At 42.2% G+C, this 21,406-nt stretch overlaps 1 protein-coding gene across 2 annotated transcripts in view; it reads left to right on the top strand.

Annotated features, from left to right (window-relative positions):
• The window catches only part of TMEM260 (transmembrane protein 260), a 246,464-nt gene that overhangs the window by 201,126 nt on the left and 23,932 nt on the right, over nt 1–21,406 (top strand). For both annotated transcript variants that reach the window (XM_029598248.1, XM_029598249.1), the window contains exons 11-14: nt 864–1,035; nt 6,168–6,316; nt 12,202–12,378; nt 13,961–14,014. In XM_029598248.1, coding sequence (XP_029454108.1) covers nt 864–1,035; nt 6,168–6,316; nt 12,202–12,378; nt 13,961–14,014 — 552 coding nt within the window. The remainder of the gene's footprint in view (nt 1–863; nt 1,036–6,167; nt 6,317–12,201; nt 12,379–13,960; nt 14,015–21,406) is intronic.

Raw genomic sequence — 21,406 nt, 5'->3', positions numbered from 1 at the left:
CATCTTGGATATGTATTATTGTGATTACATCTAAAAATCTATCTTATTACGTACAAATGCATTTTTTTTTAAATGTATAAAAGTCATGAAATAAAAACAGATGTTTCCAATCTGTCAAAACCTGAATAGGAATAAAACTCCAAGAAGTGGCGTGGACAGTAAAAACTAAAGGATCAAGTTGTGTAGCTGCTAAAAATCTCAGTCCAACTTTTTAAAAGCACATTAGTCAGGAGCTTGGAATCTAGCTTCTGATTACAATATATTTAAAATGTGATTAACATTTGTATTTACTGAATAATTTAGTCTTTCTGTTTCTATTGTGAACTCTACTTTTTGGATTTGTATGTACAAATAGGGATAATTTTGTAACAGCTTGCGTAAATTAGACAGCAAATAGGAGCATAAGTTATGCCAGATTTCAAAGGGATAGTATGCATGTATATTCCCTTTTGAAAATTATTCATCTGAATCTACCTACAGACAATTATACTTGCTAACTTGTATGCGGAATGTTTTAGGAAATTTTACACACATTCTTTTGAAAATGTAAAAGTGTAGGCATAGGTGCACTCCCTCCCCAGCCCCTCTTCTGCTCAGCCCAGGTAAACTTATGCACAAACATGACACAAGCGTGTAAATTTACCCACATATCAGGTGGGCAGTTTTGTAAAAGGCCATTTCTGTGCATTTAATACTGCTTTACCTGCAGAAGTCTTTGAAAATTACCCTCATATTGTGTAAGGAGTAAAATTAGATTTTCTCACTTAGTGAAATTCTGTTCCATTTTCTAGTATAAATCTTTTACAGTAGCTTAGATTGATACATATGATTCACTTTTAAGACATGTTGCTCTTTTTATGTAGTATTTGTGACCAAAGCAAAAACTATGTGGTGAATAATTTTGGAAGGAACCTTCTGTCCTCCATGACTGCAGATGCAATAATATTGCTTAGAGGAGATTTACCTGGAAACTCACTTCGTTATCTTCATTATTGTGAAGGCATAAGATCTGATATCACCTTAGTAGATCAGGAGGTAGGTATACAACATATACAGGAAATCTAATGCTAATATAATTCAAGGAATAAAATATGATACAAGGGTTGTAATGGCCAAAGTCCCTTGAGTTGAAATCTGGCAAATTATTACTGTTTTGTGCTAGGCATGATATGGGTGCCTTGTGTTACAACTGTATTGCAGTTGTTGAAGTAATAGCTATTAGAGATGTGAATCATTTTTTGTGTTCGTGTCGTTCTTTGTTTTTCGGCCGCTGCGGGAAATGTCATTTTTTTGTGATTCGGGGGTTTTTTTTTCGTAAAAAATCGTTTTTTGGGTTAGCGCGCACTAACAAAAACAGATTTTGTTACCTTTTGTTACTTTTTTTTGCGAAAAAACGGAAAATTCTGATCGTTTTTCGGGCTCCCCGAAACATGCCGAATTGGACAATTTTGTTGAAATTTTTCAATTCGGCAAAAACGAATGCACATCTCTAATAGCTATATACTTTTACTAAAATAATTACCATTCAGCAAAATGTGCATTGCAGGACAATATAATTCAGTTTGTTGACAAGTAGAGGAGCAAAGAAATTAATAAAATATGAGAGGACATTGCTTTTGCCTGAAAGTAAGAATATGTCAGCCTATAAAATATTTGAATGTAACATTGTGTGCCGTCTGTTTTCCACAGCTAGTTTTATTTCAGACTGCTGAGGAGACATTAATTTTTGTTTATTTATCAAATATTGCATTTTACAATGTAAACTACCTTATAGCTAGAGAATTCATAAAACAGATTGCCTGCCTTGTATGCTAGGCAATTAATTGAAGAAAAATATTTCCTCCAGTCAGACTCATGCCAACCAGCAGATGCAGATAGAGAGCAAACAGGCTCACCGATGTCATTCATATATCTGTGCTAACACCAGCCTGTCAGTATTCTCTATCTCCCAGCAGATTGTGGACAAGCTTCCTGTGCTAGAAGCGAAGACCTGGTTAGGCCGAGTGAACAGAAAATTTCTGGCGTGCAGCTCCTCAGGTGATAGATGAATTCTCTTTCCCTTAGTTGAACCTGGCTGTAAACCAAATCCCCTTGAAGGAAGCAGCTCTCTTTGCTTCAAACAGGAAGGAAGGGCAGCAAAAACCTCCTGCTGGCTCTTGAACTCAGTCTTTTATCCCCAGCTGAATTTAACACCGGAGTTCTTCCTCACAATGGGATAGCACCACTTCAGGGGCAGGCCTTCCCTATCCCTGGGTGTCCCAGACATGGGGTTCCCCATGCCCTGAGTCCAAGAACAGCCTAGGTGTCCATTAAGATGCCTACCACTTAAAATCCTAAAACCCAAAAAATAGAGCCAGAGGGAAAATCTTAACCAGCCAGTAAGTGGCTAGAAACACCTTCTGACCCTGGTCAGGACCAACAAACAGGGTTTACCAGGATTTTGTGACTGGGCCTGAAAAAACAACTCAAGCAAACCCCCCCCCCCCCCCCCACTTCCGATCTCTCTGTAGAGAGATGCTAAATAGACCGTCCAAGAGGATGGTCATTCCAGACTCCTCAAAAGGAGGGGCTGAATTTGAATTGTACCTCCCCACACACTAACTTGCTCTCTCTCTAGCTGAACTAAGGTCTTAATGGTGACATAACTGTATGGGGTCCATTTGTGAAGGACCTGCTTGGATTCACAGAATGAGGAATTTTGTTTTCCTAAAGTAGACATCTTAGTGGCACTTACTATAGTGCAAAAAAAAAAAAAAGGCAGGCCTTAGGGTTGAGCGCATGATTTTCCAATCACAGCGTGTGGCTCTATTGTAGCAGATCTGAAATATGTCTGACATAGAATGCCCAGGAAGACTTGGGTCAGTATTTCCCACCATTAGAGCCCAGGGACTGTGTGTATAGCTGGGATTGGATACACTTTGGTGTGCTCCTCGGCCAGAGATGTATTGTCCATGATAATAGTTCATTGGTTTCTCTGGAGGTGCCTCTGATCAGCAGTCTCTATGACTGACTTGGCTAGGTAGCCCTCTCAGGGTCAGCTTTTGAGGATGAAGAGCTGGAGTGGTTGGCAAAGGCTTGGGGCAACTCTGTCCCTTGTCTCCCAGAGGATTGAAATAAGGTTCTGCCACAGAGTCATTTTCCTTTCCTTCTGTGAAAGGCGATAAGGACAGTAAGGCAAGCTCTGGCTCCTCTGAAGCTACATAATGAGTGCTTGGGAGTCCTAACTTAGGTCACATAGATAGGTGGCCATTTTACTTTGTTCTTTCAGAGGTGGGCCCAAATTTGCGGTGTTGGGTCACCATTTTCAGTGGTATTTGCTGCAATACAGCACAAAAATGTTTTTTTGCTGTTGCTTTCTTTGGACAATTGACTAATTTGAGCAAAGTCCTTTCAGGAGAGCTTTCTGCTTTTAGCAAGCGGTCCAATTGTTGCTGGGTTTGGGGCAGATTATTTTCTTTCCAAAACCAATTTTCAGTCCTCTAACAGAGTGGCTTTCCAAGGAGCTGTGTGGCAGTCTTATGCCTCACAAGGTTTTCCTGTGCTAGGGTCCGATGTTTTGCTAGTAACCAGATTGATTTGTCTTACGGTTTGGCCCTTTAAAGAACATGTTTAGTAAGATTCTGAATATTTGCAAGAAGCTTTTCTAAGGAATTGGTTCTGAAGATAATCCTGGTGAGGAGGTGGCCCTCTATTGTTATAGAGTATGCAGAATAAATTACTATCTTCTCATCTGGATGTCCCTCGGGTTTTGAAAGATTAGAATATTAGACTTCCACTTCGGATTCTGGTTCTGTGGACCAGAAATTAATTTTGTCTTTTTTGACAAGATGACAGTTTGCTCCTTTTAAGGCTAATTCTGCTAAACTGCTTACTCTGAAGATGCTCTTCCTATTAATACACACTTTCTTATGGTTTTCAAGGATTGGGTACAACTTTGCATAGTTCCTTCTTTTCTACCAGAAGCAGTTTAAGAATCCGTTTTAACCAGTCATGTTCCTGCTCTTCGTTTAGCAGGTCAACAGTTTTGGAAGGATGCACTTTTCTTCAATTCTTGGATGTAAGGGAACATCCTTACAAAATCTCAGGATCTCCAGCTTTTTTCATAAGATCTGATCTAATTTTTGTTCTTTATAATGGAATGCAGAGAAGTGGGACACCCACTAAAGTTACTGTAGTGCACTGGTTTAAAGAGGTTCATGTGGATTTTGGTACTCCATTGCTGAACTAGATTGGGGTCATTCCACAAGGGCTCAGGTTTCTTTGTGGGTCTCTTCTTGGAGATCTGTAGCGCAGAATCTTAGTCTATATTACAGCCCTCACTTGATGTTGCTGTCTGACTTTCAGGGTTGCACAGGTAGCATCTGTCACCTCGGCAGTTTTGTGAAGGCCTTGGTTAACATTCCATCTTATTAGGGTGTAGCTTGGATATATCCTACTTGTCTGGACTGGTATGACTGGATGAAGAGGAAGGTGAAATTACTACTTACCTGATAATTTCCTTTCCTTGAATATAGTCAGACCAGTCCAGGACCTTCCCTATGCTACTGCTGTCTTCAGTGTCTTCATTCACTCTAAGCATTGCAGCAAATGTTTTTCTCAGGTGAATAAGCAGGGTGGGAAAGCATTATGACTTCCTATGCTTTGCCACAGATAAGTGGTTTCTTATGCTACTATTAGACATTTTGTTACGACTGTCGCTGCCCGATGTCTCCACTCCGCCCATCTTACCTTTTTTGCGACTCCTCCCGCGGTTGATGGACATCTGGCTGCCGCGGCGTCTGCCTGCCATCCTCTCCAGCGTCCCCGGTCCTACTTGAGCGCTGCATCCTGCCATATTGTCCAGGTACCATAGGGCGCGCACGCCACGTGGCCCTGCTTCTTATTCTCTCTTTGGCGCGAACGTCAGGGGCGTCCCCCTGTGATGACGTCATGCATCCCGGATACAAAAGCCTACACTTTTTGCTAGATAATCGAGTTAGCAAGGGATCTCCTTACGGCTGGGATTCGCTCTCCGTACCTAGCTACTCTGCCTTTCCAACTTTTGGACTTTTGGCCCACTCCTCGGGGGCCTCTCTCATTTCTTTCAGGTCGTTATCAGGAACCGGTACTCGCTCCTCGAGGGCCCATGTTCCCTGACTGAACTTCTCTTCTGCTTGGAAGAAACGGCTGCCTACATCATCAGTGAGTTACCAACTTTATTTCCTCAGAGCTGATCCCTGGAACCAGGTACTCGCTCCTCGAGGGCCTGCCTCTATTCCAGCTTCTGTGTTACCTTCCGGGAGAAACCGCTGTGTGAGTAACTTTACCAATGAGGCTCTATACCAGACCTCTGTGTATGCTCCACTGTACTCACTATCTCAGTTTTCTCCACTACAGCACAGCCATAGAGGGAATCACTGTTCCAGTATCCTGAGGAAACCTAGCCCAGCCGGGCTTCATCTCTACTCACTACTGCCACCTCTGGTGGCTTCTCAACTCTGTCTAATAAAGGATATAACTCTGTGTTGTGTGTCCCCAAAGCTGAGCCTGACCTGTGGTCCCTCACGGGACTTCCCCCGTGGGCGTGGTCAGCTGCCACAGTGTCCAAGGGTCCACCCAAAACCTTACAAACATAATACATTTGTGGCTTCTTCCTTAGTTTTTTTTCTAGAAGTGCACTAGTTTAAAAAATAATGATAATGATAAATGTAATTATAATAACCACTGTTACGGTTCTATTAATGTTGTCCTTAGTTGGCTTGATACAGGAATACTGGCCAGCTGGTATTAGCACAGAGGTATATAAGGAGTGACATCTGTGAGCTTCCTGTTCTCTAACTCCATCTGCTGGTTGGCGTGCATAAACCACTTGTCTGGACTGGTCTGACTGTATTCAAGGAAAGGAAATTATTAGATAAGTAGTAAATTCATCATTCTTCTACTTTACTGATGGGATATGAAGGTAATAGGCTTAATTCTGTGAATTATCTGTGATCACATCCTATTTATATAACTATATATATATACAGTATGTTGTATATAGATGTTTAAAATTGTATTTGTATATATGTCATGCACTGTTAAATCATTATTTTGATATAAAAAATGTCAACCCAGGCTTGTTTTAAAGGATTAAGTGCCTTTTGTCATCTGTGGCAGACTTTATTTTAATCTTGCTTACTTTGCAGATGATGACTTATGAGTGGTATTTGCCAAAAATGGCAAAGCATTTTCCAGGCATCTATTTTCCAGGGAACAGATGGAATCCTATACAAGGAATTTTTCCTGATGGCACACTCACATTTAATCTTCAGCATTTTCTCAAAGTAAATAAACAGTAAGCATTTCTTTCATGAGATATAGAAGAGCTTTTATAATGTTATAATCATTTAAAATGATTAATGTATCAGCTATTACTACGTACAAAAGACCCATTTAGAATATTGACTCCCAATGCCACTAGGGAGATCACCTTCGTAATCACACTGAACATCTGTAAAGCAATAACATTGTGCAGAAAGCAGTATTATAAAGAGAAATATAAACTGTAACTTAGATCAAAGGTGTATTGTACTTATAAACTGGGGATTTCATTAGTTAAATGGCACATCAGTGATTTTCCCTTCTCGACACCTGTCTGTCAGTTTAGGCAAAGGAAGACGAGCATTATGTTTCCTCCCCCAAGGTTTTCACTATATACATAATATATTTTTTTTAAATTCCCAGTGTTTACAGCTGTTAGCAAAATAAGAGAAGAATATAAAAAAAAGAACAATATAATAGTGTCTTGGTCACATGAACTTTCCTGATTTAATTGAAACTATATGGGGTAGCTTTAAGCATTTGCCTAAAATTATTTTCTAGCGTGTAGCTAGGGTCCTAACCATCATTTGAGAGGGATACTACCTGGACTTCCACAGCATCCCTCCAGACAAATTTGTCAAATCCCCTTGCCTCTCCCCCTCCAAGAAGACGGCAGTGGAAACCACACTGACAGAATTGCTCTCCCTAGAGGCTATAACACCCGGTGCCCAAGCATCTATTTTATCGTCCCCAAGAAAGAGGGAACATTCCAGCCCATCCTGGACCTCAAGTCTGTCAACCGCTACCTGAGGGTACCACACTTCCGCATGGAAACCCTACGTTCGGTCATAAGGGCAGAATTTCTGACCTCCCTGGATCTGTCAGAAGCCTATCTGCACATCCCGGTTCATCAAGACCACCAGCGCTTTCTTCGCTTCGCGATCATGGAATACCACTACCAGTTCCGAGCGCAACCCTTCGGACTAGCCACTGCCCCTCAAAACGTTCACCAAAATCATGGTGGTAGTGGCAGCGACACTGAGGAAAGAAGGAATCCTCGTACACCCATACCTGGACGATTGGCTGATCAGAGCAAAATCTCCAGAAGAAAGGCATCAGGCGACCTCCAGAGTCAAGAACCTACTGAAAAACCTTGGGTGGGTCATCAATACAACCAAGAGCTGCCTGCAGCCCTCCCAATCTCTAGAATACCAAGGTGTTCGGTTCGACACCCAACAGGACACGGTTGTCCTTCCCGTTACAAGGAGAAGGAAATTGATGGACCAGCTGAGAAAACTGTTGAACGGCGTTCGCCCCACGGTATGGGACTACCTCCAAGTCCTTGGACTCATGACATCAACCCTAGAAGTTGTACCATGGGCAAGGGCCCACATGTGACCACTACAACGTTCCCTACTGTCACGATGAAACCTGATGTCCCAGGAATACACTGTCCGCCTCCAGTTGCTGGCAGAGGTACGGACCCAGCTCTTATGGTGGCTACAAGAAGACCATCTGAGCAAGGGAGTAAGACTATCCCCATCGACCTGGGTCTTGCTCACCATGGATGCAAGCTTACGAGGATGGAGAGCCCACTGTCAGGAACTGAAGGCCCAGGGGCAATGGGACAAAGAAGAGTTCGGATGGAACATCAATCAACTGGAAGCCCGGGCAGTCAGACTAGCCTGCCTACGATTCAGTCACAGACTCTGAGGAGAAGCTGTCAGAGTCATGTCGGACAATGCCACAACAGTGGCCTACATCAACCGCCAGGGAGGAACCAGAAGCCAACAGGTGTCCATGGAAATAGACCACCTAATGATGTGGGTGGAAGCAAACCTGCAAGGGATCTCGGCCGCCCACATCATGGGAAAACATAGCATCACTGCGGATTACCTCAGCAGAGAAAGCCTAGACCCAGGGGAATGGAGGCTGTCAACCACCAGCCTTCCAGTTGATAATAGACCGCTGGGGAACCCCAGCCATGGATTTTCTGGCAACCCGGTCCAATGCCCAAGTTCCCAAATTCTTCAGTTGCAGACGAGACCCTCAATCCCAGGGGATCGATGCCCTCATCCAAACCTGGCCATAGGAAGTCCTGCTGTCCGCATTTCCTCCATGGCCACTACTGGGTGGGATCATCTGCAAGATAGAACACCACAGGGAGCTAGTACTTCTAGTGGCCCCGAACTGGCCAAGAAGGCCGTGTTACGGAGATATGCGAAGACTTCTGGCAGGGAACCCCCTGTGTCTACCTCCACACAGGGACCTGCTCCTGCAAGGACCGATCTTCCACGAAGACCAACTCGATTCTCTCTTAAGGTCTGGCCATTGAGAGGACTCACCTGAAGAAGAGCGGATACTCGAGGGCAGTAATTTGACACTTTGCTCCGAGCACGCAAGTTTTCTACATCTTTAACTTATATACAAATATGGAGAATATTCGAAGCCTGGTGTGAAGACCGCAACATCCTTCCGCGGACAGTCAAAATCCCCATGATCCTGGAATTGCTGCAGGACGGCCTGAAGAAGGGATTGTCTCTCAACTCCATCAAGGTTCAACTGGCTGCGCTGGCCTGCTTCAGAGCCAAAGTGGACAGCATCAGTTTATCTTCCCATCCAGACGTCTCCTGCTTCCTGAGAGGGGTCAAGCAAATCCGACCACCACTAAAGTGGACAATACCCCATATGGAATCTCAATCTAGTACGCTACTTCCTAGCGGGAGGTTCCTTCAGACCTACACGAGGTCTGTCCCTATGGCTCCTGGCCTTGAAGACTGCATTCCTAGTGGCAATATGTTCAGCCCGTCGTATCTCCAAACTTCAAGCTCTATCCTGCCGGGAACCGTTCCTCAGATTCACACCAGGAGCTATACAGCTACGCACTGTCCCCTTCTTCCTTCCAAAGGTGGTTTCTCATTTCCATCTAAACCAAACCATCTCGCTGCCATCTCCAGACGAGCATATGGACTCAGAAGACTCATGCCGCCTACGCCATCTTAACGTCGGCAGACTCCTAGTCCGCTACCTGGAAAGATTAGAATCTGTATGAAAGACAGACCACCTATTCGTCCTTCACAGCGAGAAGAAACAAGAGGAAGCAGCCTCCTGGGCAACCATAGCCCGTTGGGTCAAAGAAGTAATCAAGGCGGCCTATGTAGAGGCAGGGAAGCCTCCACCTCTACAAGTCAAGGCCCATTCCACAAGGGCCCAGGCAATGTCCTGGGCAGAAACCAAGATGCTGTCACCCACTGAGATCTATCGGGCGAAGACGTGGTCCTCCATTCACAACTTCGAGGTTCTACCGCCTGGATGTTCAGGCCAGGGAGGACACAGCATTCGCAAAGGCAGTACTAAGTGGGCCACGGGCAGCCTCCCACCCGGTTCGGGAGTAGCTTACCTGATCATTTTGTTTTCCTTAGTGTAGACAGATGGACTCAGTATCCCGCCCACGGCTACCTCAAAATACGGAAACCTTGGGTGACAATCCTCGAGAACAAGACAAGCATGGGTAAGCCAGACTTGCCTCCAGTTAAGACAACCATAGTTACCAGGTGTTGGCGTTTCTCGGTTGACGACACTGGCGGTCTCCAGCTACAATTCACGTCAACTAGTTCAAATTAATCAAGTTATCCAAACACACATATATCCACTATTGCTTTTCGAGGAGAATACTGAAGAGCAGAGCTTCCTGCATGGGTATATGTAGTGCTGACGTCAGATTGAAATCTGACTCCATCTCCAACTGCTATCAGGAGCAAACTATACCCATTGGTCCTGAGTCCATCTGTCTACACTAAGGAAAACTAAATCAGGTAAGTAATTTCTCCATTTTAAATTATTGATCAAGATAAGCACCCTGCTGGTCCTTGTCTAGAAACCAGGTTGTAGAAGTTGATTGACATTTATTTTCCTGTTTGAACAGCAGAGAAATCCAGTAGGCCAAAATGCAACTAAAAATATAAAGACAGAGTAGTTTCTCTCCTTTTATTTTGTTAAACAGAGTAGACATTTTTTTAAATATGTATATGATAAAATCAAGATTAACAAAACTTGAGTCTGCCAAGCTTAGTGTTCGTTCAGAACTGAAGGATTATTTAAATCTTTTTATTGTAATCCTCACATCCTTGTCTATTATCCGTCTCTTAAAAAAAATAAATAAAGAGATTTCAAATATAAAAATACTTGAAAAGGAAGGTCTGGTTCTATGCTGGCTGCTGTATTTGTTTAGACTTTCACTAGGAGTCAAAATTACCCACCATTTATAGGTAACTGGATATATGTCATGTGTTTGCTGAAAGTATTTGATATTGATGCTTTAATCTGATCTTTGTGGTGTTTGTACTTTATAGATATTCATATTGTTTCAATTTCAACTGTAGCATTTTTCTGCTTGGTTCACAAGCTACCTTTGCTTCAACTGACGCTTTAACTTAAAGTCCATACACTTATCCTGTAGGTATAAAAAAATACTGATGTAAGGATTTGCAGAGATGGATGACAAAGCACAACATCAGTGATCATATCCGTATATTGAGCAAATGCACAGGCTTTGGAGACAGACATCAGTAAGATATTGCCATCTTCCATAGAGAGAGCAGAGACCACAAAGTATTTTTTTCTTCTTTTATACTCTTCTTAATGTAACAACAACTTACACAGATCCTAACTTAATTTAAAACAAACTTTAATTAAACGCTAGCTGTTTATTGTATAGTAATAAGAGACGTGACTGGCCTGATAAAAAAAAAAAAGAAAAAGAAAAAATAATAGACCTACAAGAGCAAGCTTCATATAATTTATACATACAACCCAAAATATTTTAGTCAAAAAATAATGAAACACAGGTGCAAACTATTACTGTAAATATACAAAAAAAAAATTCCACCCCCCCCAAACATTTCTTTTTAATCTAAATTCAAGGTGATAAACATAAAAAAAGAGCAATAAAATATTCAGTGAGAAAATATATATGGGGTTTTCTTTCACTCAGATATGGTTGTCAGGGATTATAATTTATCAGCCACAGTTTTGGAACATTAGGGGGCTTTATCCTCTTTACTCTTCTCTGTTTTGCAAAGATAGCCTGCCAGGATCTTTGCATGGGCTCAATCCTATGGCAGGCATTCGTGCCTCTGAGGGGTTATGGGAAGGTGGGTTGGAAGGAGCCAGCATGGGTGGGCCATTGCTTAGGTGGTAGACTGTGGAAAGGAGCCCATTATAGCCCAGGTTTGTTAAATACCAACAAAAAGGTCTTAAAATTCAAGGTGGGCCTGGAAAGCTGCTTAGGAAGTTGGATCAGAGGGAGTGCCAGTGCTGGTGACCCTCAGAAACCTGTGCTTGATACGCAACTTTACTGGTCCTGAGAGGCTTCTTCCCAGAGGAAGCTAGGGGAAAGGAGATGGTTTTCGTGGAGCGGAGAGGCTCTCTAGCATCTGATGTTAGACTCCCTGAAGGTCATCTAATAAAGCTGTGGCCATTATATGTTCAGGGTGGTGTATTTTTGCTTCCTTTTAGAGATGGGCAGGAATGAGGAATGGTAGTGTCACAGCAACCACAATTATGGACAGTGATGGCAAAAACAGAGAACAATAAAGTGTAACTTGGAGAGAATATATCTGAGAGTCTTCTTTTCACTCAGATACTATTAACTTGGATGATGTGTCTACTTCTCATGTGAATTCCTACATTTTCCACATGGACAGCTGTTGTTAAGATACTTTAGTGCATCAGCCCCTGAGTTTCTTATATATGATTTCCCATCGTAATAATGTGATAACTTAGTTTGTTTTATACATCTTTAAAGAAGTAAAGCAAAATTAAAATTGTGAATGAATATGAAATACATGTGCGAATACTTGATCTGTTCAGTGGTGCAAATAAAAATTCAATATAGTTAAAATGATTTTTGTTTTACAGCAAGGAAACCTTTGTCTGCATAGGACTGCATGAAGGTGATCCTTCCTGGAAAGAGAACTATTCACTTTGGCCATGGGGTGTTTGTGATAAACTTGTTCCTTCCAGTAGTGAGTTCAACCCTGAGAAATGGATAAATCTCACAGGGAGCATGTATAACTGGACTGAAGAGTATGGCAGGTGTGAACTGAAGATTTAATTTGAATATCTGGTGACGGCTGTTTTGATTGCTGTATAGTTTTACAAGCCCCTCTAGATATTGATGGCCTGATATTCAGCGGAAATAGCTAGTTAGAGACTACATTGTACAAATAAACTCCTCTTGTTGGTACCTTTCATTGAGTCAAATGATAGAAATTCATCAGTCTTATCAAATTTTCTGTTAATTTCTCTGACTGTGTATGTAAAACCACCCCCCAAATCAGCCCTGAGTTGAACGTGTGGTGTGTATATGCATTTATGTCATATTGATTCTATACATAGGCTTGCTCGCTCTCTCTCTCTCTCCCCCTTTCTCGGTAATGCACATGGGTAGAATGCACAGAAAAAAGGTGTAGTTATTTCTGACATTAAATTGCACGTTAGTGTGGGTTACTCTACTGCATTCCGCTCTAGCAGACCCTCATTTCCATTAACTCCTGCCCAACTCCTCGCACTTGCATACTAAATGTAAATTTGCATACTACCATGCATTGTGATATTTATCGCACAAGTTAGGGCCTTATTGCATGCTTTGGGACCTTAATGCAGTTTGATGAATGACCCGGTAAGTTAGCCAGATAAACATATCCAGCTAACTTCTCTGAGCTATTCAATGCCACGGCCGTTCTGCTGCATATACTCAGATTTCTTTAAAGATAGCTGGATAAGTTTATCTGGCTAACTTTAGAGCAGTGAAATAGCTGTCCTAGATTTATCCAGTTAACTAAGCTGTATATTACTGAATATCAGCATTTTTTTTATAGCTAGGAGGGTTATTTTCTAAAGCTTTATCGCATGCGTTAGGGCCCTAACGAACGAGATAAGGCCATATCACATGCGAAAAGGGCCTTTTTGCATGCAATATAATGCAAATTAGGGGAGAGGAGGAGTCAGGGAGGGGGCGGAGTCGGTGGTGGCTTCGCTGCTGGTGATAATGTTACTAACATTATCGTCTGTAGTAGCACGCCGAATAGCACCACCTTTCATGGTGGCGCTATTCAGTGCGAAAGCCGGCAGCCAGCGCACTGCCATGGTGCAAAGGCTGCGGGCTTTTGCAGGCCCGCCCCCTCCCCCTCCCCTGTTTTCGCAGGATTCATCATTCTGCGAAGAATGATGAATCCAGGCCTAAGTTAGCAAAACAAGTACCCCTACCCTGGAGTGCCCATATCTCATCCTTTACCTAGCTGGCTAACATTTAAGTTGGATAAAAAGTTGGATATTTAAATCCCATCATTTGGCCAGTTGTATCCAAACTTATCCAGCCAAATGGCACTAAATATAGGGCCCTGAGTTTCCTGTTTCGGGTTTTTGTTTTTTTGATGAAAAGTCTGCCTGTCTGTCTTCTTTTGAAACAGGTTTGTAATCATGGAGTTAGTACATTAGTACAGAAAATTACAATAATACATATTGTAATGCTGTAGTAGATACCAGTTTAAGCAACTGTCAGTTTTCTTTTTTTATAGTCTAAGTTTTCATTTTATTTATAGTATTGTTTTATGCATACTGGAAATATAATTTGTATGCAACATGTAAAATATTGACTGGTGTATCATTTTCTTAGATTTGATCTTGCTTCATGGGAGGCTGTTGCGAATGAAGAGATGTGGCAAGCAAGGTAAAGAATTTTTCATGCCATACTTGTAATTAGCATGTATAAAAAACAATTTAGTAAATTATAGTATAAAGAGAAAAGTACCCTAACAAAAAAAAAAATTGCAAAAGGCACATAAAGGAAAATTATTCTTCATTGAGAAATTATTTCAATACATAATTTTATCAGCTCTATTTTTGCAATTGTTTGATGTAGCATTCCTTGTTATTGGAAGGATCAGTTCTCCATCGACATGCAGATATGAATTAGCTGTTACTTGTGGATGATGTAATCTAACAGCACTGATGCAGACTCAGCTCTAGGAATTTAGTAAAGTCATTACTGAGCATGCATGGGCGTTCTTGCGCGTACATGCTGCCTTGTTAGCCCCTCAGTATTTTTTCATTCAAGCTTCTACATGGATGTGTCTCAGTCTCTCCTTGAAATATTTTTTATTTTTATTGATTTACATTGCCTTTCAGCCACTTCAAAGCGGATTACATTCAGGTAAAGGAGATTTTTGCCTTAATGCTTTTATGCTGCCTTCGTTGCTTCTTTTTTCTGCTGCTTCCGCGCCTCAAACAGAATTTTTAATTCTTGAAGAGAGTATGAACAAGGCCAAGAAACCCATGGCCAGTGACTTTAAGGCCTGCTTATGTAGGTGCTGAATGTCCATAATGGATACTCATGACATTTGCTTGGCCTATGACTCAAAGAGCTACAGCTGTGGTCGGATTTCCTCTAGGGTGCAGCAACACTGTGCCTAGAAGATGGAGGCCCTGAAGAAGGCTTGGGCAGGTAAGAGCCTGAAGGCTTGGTGCAAGACTGAGTAGAAGAGCTGCTCTTCATCCAGGAGTAAGGGGTCAGACTCTTAGCAAAGAAATCAAGGTAGGACTCTTCTCCCATCTTGTGCCACAAGCATAGAAAAGCTCTCCCACCTCCCTGTCCCCCAGTGGCATCGGTTCCCAGCTCCATCTCAGGCCAGAGGTTGAATGTGGTGCGTCAGAAAAAGCACATATTGTAAGGGATTCACTTTGGGGCCTTCTCCCTCAGATCCAAAGAAAAGATGGGTGCCAGAGCGGAATTCTGCTCAACGCCAAGGCAGAAGATAGCCTTATCAGTGCAAATTACATCATCCTTCATAGTGCAGTAGATCCCCATTGCACCAGTCTATTTATTTTACCTATACCTGAGATTGACCAGGTCTGTGTTATCAACACAGCACTTGAATTCTAAGGCGCAATCAACACTTGGCACAACATACCAAGGTGCCATCAACTGGAATGGAGCTCCTTTGCCAGTGCTGTCTATGGACCAAGGTATTGTTCAACTGTTATCAACATAGCCAGTGTGGAGTGCCTCAGAGCTAGCAGGTGCCATAGCAGATGCAGCTGCCATAATACGGGGTTCCTCCTTGCCTTTACAGGCAGCCCTTAGTGAGAATGAGCTGATCTAGATTTCGGAAAAGGATGCTTCTCCTTCATATCTGGCACAGAGGGTCCTTCAGGTAATGGGAGCACAGCTGATGAAGCTAGTGAAGAATTTCTCTTCCTCCTAAGCTCTGAAGACCGGAGATGAAGATTAGACCCTCTTTTATCCAAGATGGAGGAAATGTTCTCACATAATGGGGCTGCCCAAGTCACACACCAGGGCACTTCTCTCCTCAAGAGCTTCCAGCATTGGATGTTAGTTCTTGCCATGAGATGGCAGATTCTCCTCCATCATGAATCAGAAGGGCAAGAAGTGAGATCATGCCTGATGTTTCCCCATTGGATGGATGGAGATCTCCTTAGTCAGACTCATGGCTTGGTGTACCCCATAGGTCAAGGAAGGACGAAGGTTCCACAGGAATTCTTTCAGATCCCTTGCCAGATTTGCCTCAGTAAACCTTTCTTCTGGAGAATCTCTGCTACTCTAAATTTTTGGATATGCTGTAAAGATGCTGACCATCAGAGGCAGAAAGGCAAAGGACCTGAGAAATGAAGTCTTAAGGCTTCTTCACTTCCTTTAACCTCCAATGGACTCTGCAGCTATCCCAGTTTACAGACTCCTCAAAGACTTGCAGATGTGGATGTAGCAGATACCAACATTGTGCCTACCCTTGTCCCAGAAGCTTTACCTAAAGTACAGTGTTCAGGCTTCCCCAGATTTGGTGGTGGTCCAACTACTATACCACTATATGGTGGTGGAGTCAGCATTAAAACATACTAAGTGCACTTGTGATCACTCTAATGTGCCTCCTGGGAAGGATCCAAAATTGTTCGACATATTTCGAAAAAAGACCTTCCATGCTGAGAGGCCAGATTACAGTTCACCAGCTCTACATGAAGCAGTACTGCTTGAGGGCATGCAAAAGCTAAAGCCTTTATCAGAATCATTAGATCCAAAGTAGGAGGACTGTCAGCAAGCAGTGGAGGAATGTGAGAAGCACCTCATCCATTCCGTTTATGAAGCTTTTGATACTGTAGGCAGGACTTCAGCTGCTTCTATAAGGACCGGAACGCTCATGTGTTTGTGAGTGGCCTCCAAGAGGATGTGTATGAGCATCTTGCAGATGTACATTGTACAGCTAGCAAAGTTCAAGGAATGGTGGCTCTGATTTAAGGAGCATCAATCCACCTTATAGCCATTATCAGCTGCAGTGGGGGACCAACCAGCTCTGCCCAATATTAGCATTTTTCTTACAGGCATTCATTCATCCAAAATGTCCCCCCTTCTCTTTTTCAGTGTCATTGACTTTCTACTCCTGCAGTACCTCCTGCTTAAAGTCAGTAGAGGTAAAAGGATCAAGCAAAGGCTCAGCAGCAAATGCAGCCTAGGCCCAGGACCAGATCTTGACTGCTTCGAAACCTACCTCCTCCAGTGAGGGGGAAGGGTTCTGTCCTTCCTCCCTGAATGACTGTATCACCAAGCAATGTTCCTTCTAATTTTTGAAAGGCTACGTGTGCAAAAATGTTCTTTTTTGCAATTTTTTTATAAGCTGAGTTGAAATTTGTAGGTTATGAACCAGAATAATTCAAATATCAGAATTTCTTGTGTACACTATGTTTTGCTGTGGGTGCATGCACAGCTTAGATGGAACAGTGTCACCAAGGACCAGTGGATCCTGCAAATTGTGGGATAGGACTACTGCTTAAACTTATCTTGCCCTCTTCCGACCTAGCGAATTTCAGTCCTTATTAATCTGTCTAGTTACAGTTGAAGGTAGAGTTGCTCCTTAAGCAGAAAGCTGTCAAGCCTATCCATTCTCAGGAGAGTGGCCAGGATTTATATTTCCAGTATCTCCAAATCCCCAAGAAGTCAGGGGGATTGAAGCCTGTACTGCACTTTTGGAGACTTGACTTAAGTTGTTACTTTGGGAGAGGTTCAAGATTAACTCCCGCCATACGATTTTCCCTTTCATTCAACCGAGAGATTGGATGTCCGCTCTGCATATGAAAGTCGTTTATGCATACATTCCCATTCTCCCTGCCTGTTGAAAGGAATGTGGTGAAAGATGTGCAGTACCAATTGAAGGTGCTCCCCTTTGGCCTCTCAGAAGCCCTTAGATTGTTCACAAAATGCTTTGTGGTAGTGGCAGCACAGCTTCGTCAGCAGGGAGTTTGTGTTCCCATACCTGGATGATTGGTTGGTGATGGGTCTTCTCAGACAAGAATTATGCAGTCCCATGTGAAGACCATATGGCTCCTCTAATCCCTGGATTTCTTGTTCAACTTTGCCCAGTCAAATCTGATTCTATCTCAAAGAATTTAGTTCCTAGGAGCCTAGATAAACTCGCTTCAGAGAAAAGTGCTTTTCCCTGTTACAAGAGCCACTTTCCTGAAGGAACTAGGAAGGTCAGTTCTGGTCCTTCTTGGCCACATAGCTGCTGCAATACATGTGATTCTTCTGACTCATCTTCACATGCAGTACCTTCAAAGTGAACAGAATGTTAGGAATTATAAGGAAAGGAATGGAGAATAAAACAGAGAATGTCATTATACTTCTATATCACTCCATGATGAGACTGCACCTAAAGTGCAGGTTGCCTCATCACAAACAAGCTATGGGACAAATTCTATATGAGGAAAGGCTAAAGAGGTTAGGGTTGTTCAGCTTGGAGAAGAGACTGTTGAGTGAGTATATGACAGAGGTCTATAAAATCATGAGTGGAATAGAATGGGTAAATGTGAATCAGTTATTTACTCTTTCAAATAATATAAAATTTAGGGGACACGCCATGACAGTCAAAAAGGTACCATTCGATAGCCTCTGGTATCCCACTGGTCCCACTTCGGCCATACCATCTCTGATCTCTCCTTCACAGTGATAGAGGTGGTTCATCACCCATCTCGGGGAGGTGACTTCCCTGAGATTCTTGGTCAGAGGGAACAGAGATGGATTTTTACTCTTGACACTGTTTCCCCTAAAGGACTTAATAAAGATATCGAATGGTACCTTTTTGACTGACTGAGTGAATGGATCCGCTTATTGACAATTGGGTTAGACAGTTCTCGCGAGATTATCCGTTTTTCGCGCCTTTCTCCCTCTTTAAATGACTGTCACCTGTGAGGGCGCTCGCGCTCCGGTTACTGCTGTCAAAGGTATGTGAACTGTAAGTTGAAATGTTTGAGTAGCCATTTGTTCCACCATTAATTTATTTATTTACACTTGCCTTGTATTGCAGATTATAATTGCACTTTGGTCCCTCCCGATGCAGCCATAGCGAAACACGGGACCTTGTCGGGGGACTGCTATAAGTTACTGCTATGAACTACGGAGTTGCCAATATAAAAATTCTGATACACTGAATACGTTTGGAATAAAATAGTATTTACTGAAACTGTTGGTGGTAGTAAGATTTCAATTACCCCAATATTGACTGGGTAAATGTAACATCAGGACTTGCTAGAGACATAAAGTTCCTGGATGTAATAAATGACTGCTTCATAGAGCAATTGGTTCAGGAACCAACAAGAGAGGGAGCTATTTTAGATTTAATTCTTAGTGGAACGCAGGATTTGGTGAGAGAGGTAAAAGTGGTGGGGCCACTTGACGACAGTGATCATAACATGATCAAATTTAAACTAATAACTGGAAGGGGGGCAATAAGTAAATCTGCAGCTCTAACACTAAACTTTCAAAAAGGAAACTTTGATAAAATGAGGAAAACCTTTTAACCTTTGCAGCTGCAAAGGTTAAAAGTGTTCAACAGGCATGGACATTGTTTAAAAATACAATCCTAGAGGCACAGTCCATATGTATTCCACACATTAAGAAAGGTGGAAGGAAGGCAAAACTATTACTGTCATGGTTAAAAGGTGAAGTGAAAGAGGCTATTTTAGCCAAAAAAACATCTTTCAAAAATTGGAAGAAGGATCCATCTGAAGAAAATAGGATAAAACATAAGCATTGTCAAGTTAATTGTAAAACATTGATAAGACAGGCGAAGAGAGAATTTGAAATGAAGTTAGCCATAGAGGCAAAAACTCATAATAAAAACTTTTTAAAATATATCCGAAGCAAGAAACCTGTGAGGGAGTCGGTTGGACCATTAGATGACCTAGGGTTTAAAGGGGTTCTTGATTGAGAAACTAAAGACTAGCAAATCACTTGGACCGGATGGTATGCATCCTAGGGTACTGAAGGAACTCAAAAATGAAATTTCTGATCTATTAGTTAACATTTGTAACCTATCATTAAAATCATCCATTGTACCTGAAGACTGGAGGGTGGCCAATGTAACCCCAATATTTAAAAAAGGCTTCAGGGGCGATCCGGGTAACTATAGACCAGTGAGCCTGACTTCAGTGTCGGGGAAAAATAGTGGAAACTATTCTCAAGATCAAAATCATAAAGCATATAGAAAGACATGGTTTAATGGAACACAGTCAACGTGGATTTACCCAAGGGAAGTCTTGCCTAACAAATCTTCATTTTTTTGAAGGGGTTAATAAACATGTGGATAAAGGTGAACCAGTAGATGTAGTGTATTCGGATTTTCAGAAGGCGTTTGACAAAGTCCCTCATGAGAGGCTTCTAAGAAAACTAAAAAGTCATGGGATAGGAGGCGATGTCCTTTCATGGATTACAAACTGGTTAAAAGACAGGAAAGAGAGAGTAGGATTACATGGTCAATTTTCTCAGTGGAAAAGGGTAAACAGTGGAGTGCCTCAGGGATCTGTACTTGGCCTGGTGCTTTTCAAAATATATATATAAATGATCTGTAAAGGAATACGATGAGTGAGGTTATCAAATTTGCGGATGATACAAAATTATTCAGGGTAGTTAAATCACAAGTGGATTGTGATACATTGCAGGAGGACCTTGCAAGACTGGAAGATTGGGCATCCAAATGGCAGATGAAATTTAATGTGGACAAGTGCAAGGTGTTGCATATAGGGAAAAATAACCCTTGCTGTAATTACACGATGTTAGGTTCCATTTTAGGAGCTACCACCCAGGAATAAGATTTAGGAATCATAGTGGATAATACTTTAAAATCGTCAGCTCAGTGTGCTGCAGCAGTCAAAAAAGCAAACAATGTTAGGAATTATTAGGAAGGGAATGGTTAATAAAATGGAAAATGTCATAATGCCTCTATATCGCTCCATGGTGAACCTGCACCTTGAATACTGTGTACAATTCTGGTCGCCGCATCTCAAAAAAGATATAGTTGCGATGGAGAAGGTACAGAGAAGGGCAACCAAAATGATAAAGGGGATGGAACAGCTCCCCTAAGAGGAAAGGCTGAAGAGGTTAGGGCTGTTTAGCTTGGAGAAGAGACGGCTGAGGGGGGATATGATAGAGGTCTTTAAGATCATGAGAGGTCTTGAACGAGTAGATGTGAATCGGTTATTTTACACTTTCGAATAATAGAAGGATTAGGGGCATTCCTTGAAGTTAGCAAGTAGCACATTTAAGACTAATTGGAGAAAATTCTTTTTCACTCAGCATACAATAAAGCTCTGGAATTTGTTGCTAGAGGATGTGGTTAGTACGGTTAGTGTAACTGGGTTCAAAAAAGGTTTGGATGAGGATGTGGTTAGTACAGTTAGTGTAACTGGGTTCAAAAAAGGTTTGGATAAGTTCTTGGAGGAGATGTCCATTAACAGCTATTAATCAAGTTTACTTACGGAATAGCCACTGCTATTAATTGCATCAGTAGCATTGGATCTTCTTAGTGTTTGGGTAATTGCCAGGTTCTTGTGGCCTGGTTTGGCCTCTGTTGGAAACAGGATGTTGGGCTTGATGGACCCTTGGTCTGACCCAGCATGGCAATTTCTTATGTTCTTATGTTCAGTCAAAGTTCATCTCCATGCCATTGCAATGTACCCCAGCAGATGGAAGGGCTTCGATCTCTCTCCACCCTTTGGTATCAAAGTTCATGTGGAATTCCAAATCTCCGGTCTTAAGCCTCCAGTGCCATGGGACCTC

The sequence above is a fragment of the Rhinatrema bivittatum genome, chromosome 4 (assembly GCF_901001135.1).
Source record: "Rhinatrema bivittatum chromosome 4, aRhiBiv1.1, whole genome shotgun sequence".
NCBI classification, from domain to species: Eukaryota; Metazoa; Chordata; class Amphibia; order Gymnophiona; family Rhinatrematidae; genus Rhinatrema; species Rhinatrema bivittatum.
This window is presented reverse-complemented; position numbering and strand designations above follow the sequence as displayed.